This window comes from Mangifera indica, chromosome 3, assembly GCF_011075055.1.
Source record: "Mangifera indica cultivar Alphonso chromosome 3, CATAS_Mindica_2.1, whole genome shotgun sequence".
NCBI classification, from domain to species: Eukaryota; Viridiplantae; Streptophyta; class Magnoliopsida; order Sapindales; family Anacardiaceae; genus Mangifera; species Mangifera indica.
In genome coordinates, this window is record NC_058139.1 from 13,548,804 (window position 1) to 13,553,804 (window position 5,001).

The following is a 5,001-nucleotide window of genomic DNA, read 5'->3' on the forward strand; positions in this document are numbered from 1 at the left end:
TTGGAGAACCAAATGGGTCATATGGCAATTGCAATTAGTCAATTATGGGCACAAAGTTCGGGAAAGTTACCTTCTCAAACAATTATAAATCCAAGAGAAAATGCAAGTGCAATTGTTCTGAGAAATGGTAAAGAGGTTGAGATTCCAGTAAAAACCTCTACACCTTCGGACCAAGAAAAGGAGAAAAGTGTCACTTCCAATAGTTTTATTCTCGTCGACAAAAAAAGATGTTCCTAACAGTGACAACGTACCTAAATGTAAGTTTCCTCTTCTTTTTGATTATAAACCGATACCTCTTTTTCCTCAAGCTTTAGTAGAATCTCGAAAAGATGAGTAAAATAGAGAATTATATGAGACTTTTCATAGATGTGAGGTAAATATTCCACTTTTAGATGCTATTAAACAAGTACCTCGTTTTGCTAAATTTTTGAAAGAATTATATACAATTAAGAGGAAACAAAAACTTAAAGGATGTGAAAAGGTAAGAATGGGGGAGAATGTTTTTGCAATTATTCAGAGAAAACTTCCTGCAAAGTGCAAAGATCCAGGTATGTTCACTATTCCTTGTATGATAGGGAACACTAGATTTAAGAAAGCCATGATAGATTTAGGAGCATCTATCAATGTCATGCTATACTCTATATATGCTTCTTTAAAACTTGGACCTTTGAATGAAACTTGTGTTGTGATTCAATTAGCTGATAGATCAAATGCCTATCCTAAGGGTGTTGTTAAGGATGTGTTTGTGCAAATTAATAATTTGGTTTTTCCTGTTGATTTCTATGTGCTTGATATAGAGAATAATGATCAAACAACTCCTATTTTGTTAGGAAGACCATTCTTAAAAACATCTATGACTAGAATAAATGTCCATAGTAGCACACTTACCATGGAATTTGATGGTGAAATTGTGAAATTTAATATTTATGATGCCATGAAATACCCTGCTGATGATAATCTTATTTATTCTATTAATGTTATTGATTCTTTAGCACAGGAGATTTTTGAATTGGATGGAAAGGATGAATTAGAAGTTACCCTTAGTAAACATCTTGAGAAAGAGAATGAGGAGTTAGCTTTAAGTATTGATTTGCAGGAAGCAGTAGCAACATTGAATGAATCCTCGGAGTTACGACAGCAAGGTAATGTTCATTATATCGCGTTACCAGTCTCTAACGTAAAACCTTTACCTTCTATTTTGTAGGCTCCCATTCCAGAATTAAAGCCTTTACCTAGTCACCTTAAGTACGTGTTCCTTGGAGACAGGGGAACGTTACCCATCATTATCTCAAACAAACTTACTACAATGCAAGAAGAAAAACTTGTGCAGGTTTTTAAGGAGCATAAGATGGCTATTAGGTAAACGATTACAAATATCAAAGGAATTAGTCTATCTACATGTATGCATCACATCTTGCTAGAAGAAGGAGCAAAGCCATTCGTCAACCACAGAGGAGATTAAACCCGCCTATGATGGATGTAGTGAAAAAAGAAATTCTCAAGCTTCTCGAAGTTAGTGTGATTTATCCTATTTTAGATAGCAATTGGGTTAGCCCAGTTCAAGTGGTTTCTAAAAAGACTGGGATGACTATGGTGAAAAATCAGAATGATGAGTTGGTATCCACCCGTGTTCAGAATAGGTGACGGGTTTGTATAGATTATAGAAAATTAAATGTTGTAACCCACAAAGATCACTTCCCTTTCCTTTTTATTGATCAAATGTTTGAGAGGTTAACTAGTCGTTCTTATTATTGTTTTCTTGACGATTATTCAGGTTATTTTCAGATTGTTATTGCACCAAAAGATCAAGAAAAGACAACTTTTATATGCCCTTTTGGGACATTTACATATCGTTGCATGCTTTTTGGGTTTTGCAATGCCCCAGCTACTTTCCAAAGATGTATGGTTAACATATTTTCTGATTATATTGAGCAAATCATAGAAGTCTTTATGGATATTTTACAGTTTATGGAGATTCTTTTGATAATTGTTTGCATAACCTTACACTTGTTCTTAAATGATGCATATAAACTAATCTTGTATTAAATTTTGAAAAATGTCATTTTTTGGTTGAACAAGGTATTGTTTTGGGTCATATTGTTTCTTTTAGGGGAATTGAGGTTGACAAAGCTAAAATTGATATTATCCAGTCTCTACCTTACCTTATTAGTGTGCAGGAAGTTCGTTCTTTTTTTAGACATGCAGGTTTCTACAGAAGATTCATCAAGGACTTCTCCAAAATAGCATCACCCCTATACAAGTTGCTACAAAAGGAAGTAGTCTTTGAGTTTGATAAGGCATGTAAACAAACGTTTGATGAGCTGAAGAGACTTCTCATTTCTGCTCCAGTTTTCTAGCCCCCTGACTGGAACATTCCTTTCGAGATAATATGTGATGCAAGTGACTATGCACTAGGCGTTGTTTTAGCTCAAAGAATTGGAAAAGCAACTCATGCCATTTATTATGCTTCACGGATATTAAATGATGCCTAAAGAAATTATTCTACTACAGAAAAAAAGCTCTTAGCTATTGTTTTTGCTTTAGAAAAATTTCGATCTTATTTTCTTGGTACTAAAGTTATTGTTTATTCTGATCATGCAGCTCTTCGCTACTTGATGACAAAGAAATAGTCAAAATCGAGATTAATAAGATGGATACTTCTCTTGAGTGAATTTGATCTGGAGATTAAAGACAAAAAAGGAATAGAAAACCGTGTTGCTGATCACTTGAGTCATTTGTTTCATGGGAAAGATGAAATGCCTCTGTAAGAAATGTTCCCTGATAAATAGTTATTTTCCACAAATGCGACATTACCTTAGTATGCACACATTGTGAATTATTTGGTTACTAACATAATTCCTCATGGTATGTCTAAAACTCAAAAAGATAAGATCAAGAGTGATGCCAAACACTATGTATGGGATGATCCATACTTATGGAAGCATTATGCAGATCAAGTGATAAGAAGGTGTGTTCCTGATAATGAAATTGTTTCCATTCTAACCTTTTGTCATTCTTATGCTTGTAGAGGTCACTTCGGAGCAAAAAGAACAGCGAGAAAGGTGCTTGAATGTGGTTTCTATTAGCCGACTTTATTTCGAGATTCATATTCTTTTTGTAAGTCATGTGATCAATGCCAAATGATAGGTAATATCTCTCAAAAGACTGAGGTGCCATAAACCCCCATACTATTTTGTGAAATTTTTGATGTGTGGGGCATCGATTTCATAGGGTTATTCCATATGTCTTACGGTTTATCTATATTTTGCTTACTGTTGATTATGTATTGAAATGGGTGGAAGCTAAAGTCACTGGACTGATGATTGTAAAGTTGTTACAGATTTTATAAAGTCTAACATATTTTCCAGATTTGGAATTCCAAGAGCTCTAATAAGTGATCTAGGAAATCACTTTTATAATAGAACCGTAGAGGCATTGCTAAGGAAGTATTGTGTAACCCACAAGACATCAACTACATATCATCCGCAAACTAGTGGATAAGCGGAAGTATCAAATCGAGAAATCAAGTCTATCCTTGAAAAGACAGTTAACCCAAGTAGGAAGGACTGGAGTTTATGATTAGATGATGCTTTATGGGCATATAGGATTGCATATAAGACACCTATTGGTATGTCACCTTATCGGATAGTGTTTGGGAAATCATGCCACCTTCCAGTTGAGTTAGAACATAAGGCTTATTGGGCTATCAAGAGTATAAACATGAAGATGGATGAAAGTGGAGAACACAGGAAGTTGTAGCTACAAGAGTTAGAGGAGATTCGCAATGATGCCTATGAAAAAGCAAGAATTTACAAAGAGAAAACGAAGGCTTTTCATGACAAGATGATTTCTAGGAAAGAGTTCAAAGTTGGTCAAAAAGTCCTTCTATACTAATCACGACTTCGTTTATTTCCTAGTAAGTTACGTTTTCATTGGATTGGACCTTTTATTATTACTAATGTTTTTCCTCATAGTGCAGTTGAAATTCAAAGCTTAGTAACTTCCAAGATATTCAAGGTGAATGGCCATAGGCTTAAGTTTTTTTATGACGGTTTCCAAGTAGGGAATATGGCAGAAGTGAACCTCCAGGATCCAATTTATTTCGATTGAAGAAGGAAGTATTGAGTCGAGCCAAAGACAATAAACAAAGGCGCTGCTACCCAAGGGGAGTTCGTTCCATTTTCTTTTTATTTTTACATTCTTGTTTTGGTTATTATTTGCCTTGTCTTTGCATTTAACCTTATGTTGGGGACAACGTCAGTTTTAAGTATGGGGGAAAGGATTTAGGTTATGTTTTTTTTTTGTTTATTCTGGAATATTGTTTTTGATTTTTTTTAAAACTAATTTTTTTTAAAAAAAGTGTGTTTTATGTTTATTTGTTTTTTTTTTAAATAAAAATAAAAAAATAAGCCATTGCTTTTGTTTTTGCGTGTCAATAGTTTATGGTTGTGGATATCATGAGCAAGGTTTAATTGAGCTTGAGAGATTTATAACATGATTGAACAAGTCGTCTTGCAATTTGTGATTAATTGGTATAGTTTGTTTTTTTGAGAATGGTAGTGACTAAATTTGGTAGGCATTAGCCTGTGAGATTTTTGAGCCATAGATTGACACATTTATATCAGTTTTTTTGTTTTATCCTTTCATGAGTGATATTATTCCATGGATTTGTTTCTCCAGAACTTGCCTTGATTCTCCTCGAAGCTACATTGACCCATGTATTGGACATGAATGTGATTAAGGCCCTCTTTGACATTGAACTACATTAGCTAAATAGCCTACCTTGTGATTAATTTTCCCTTTGTTGAACTCTTTTGAGCTTTGTTGGCCATTTTTGTTTGTTATAAACCCATATTACAAGCCTTTAACCTGAAACACAATGTTTATACCTAGTTGGAGGACTAGTGGAGCCTTATTCATCATTGTTATTGAATGGTTGTGCAAAAAAATTAAATAAATAAATAAGTGTGGGGGTGTTAGTATTTTTGGTATGGCTATGAC

At 34.1% G+C, this 5,001-nt stretch overlaps 1 protein-coding gene across 1 annotated transcript; it reads left to right on the forward strand.

The window, feature by feature from the left end:
• The first annotated feature begins 487 nt into the window (after nucleotides 1-487).
• Nucleotides 488-1,363, forward strand: LOC123211569. The gene is made up of 2 exons (XM_044630375.1): nucleotides 488-1,142; nucleotides 1,218-1,363. The coding sequence occupies exons 1-2, from the start codon at nucleotides 488-490 to the stop codon at nucleotides 1,361-1,363; spliced, it is 801 nt and encodes a 266-aa protein (XP_044486310.1).
• Nucleotides 1,364-5,001: the final 3,638 nt, after the last annotated feature.

What these genes read in the sequence shown, in the direction of transcription:
- LOC123211569 (XM_044630375.1), top strand. Translation starts at nt 488, where the DNA reads ATGGGGGAGAATGTTTTTGCAATTATTCAGAGAAAACTTCCTGCAAAG. An exon ending in CTCGGAGTTACGACAGCAAG is followed by an intron (nt 1,143 to 1,217) that starts GTAATGTTCATT and finishes CTCCCATTCCAG; the next exon opens with AATTAAAGCCTTTACCTAGT.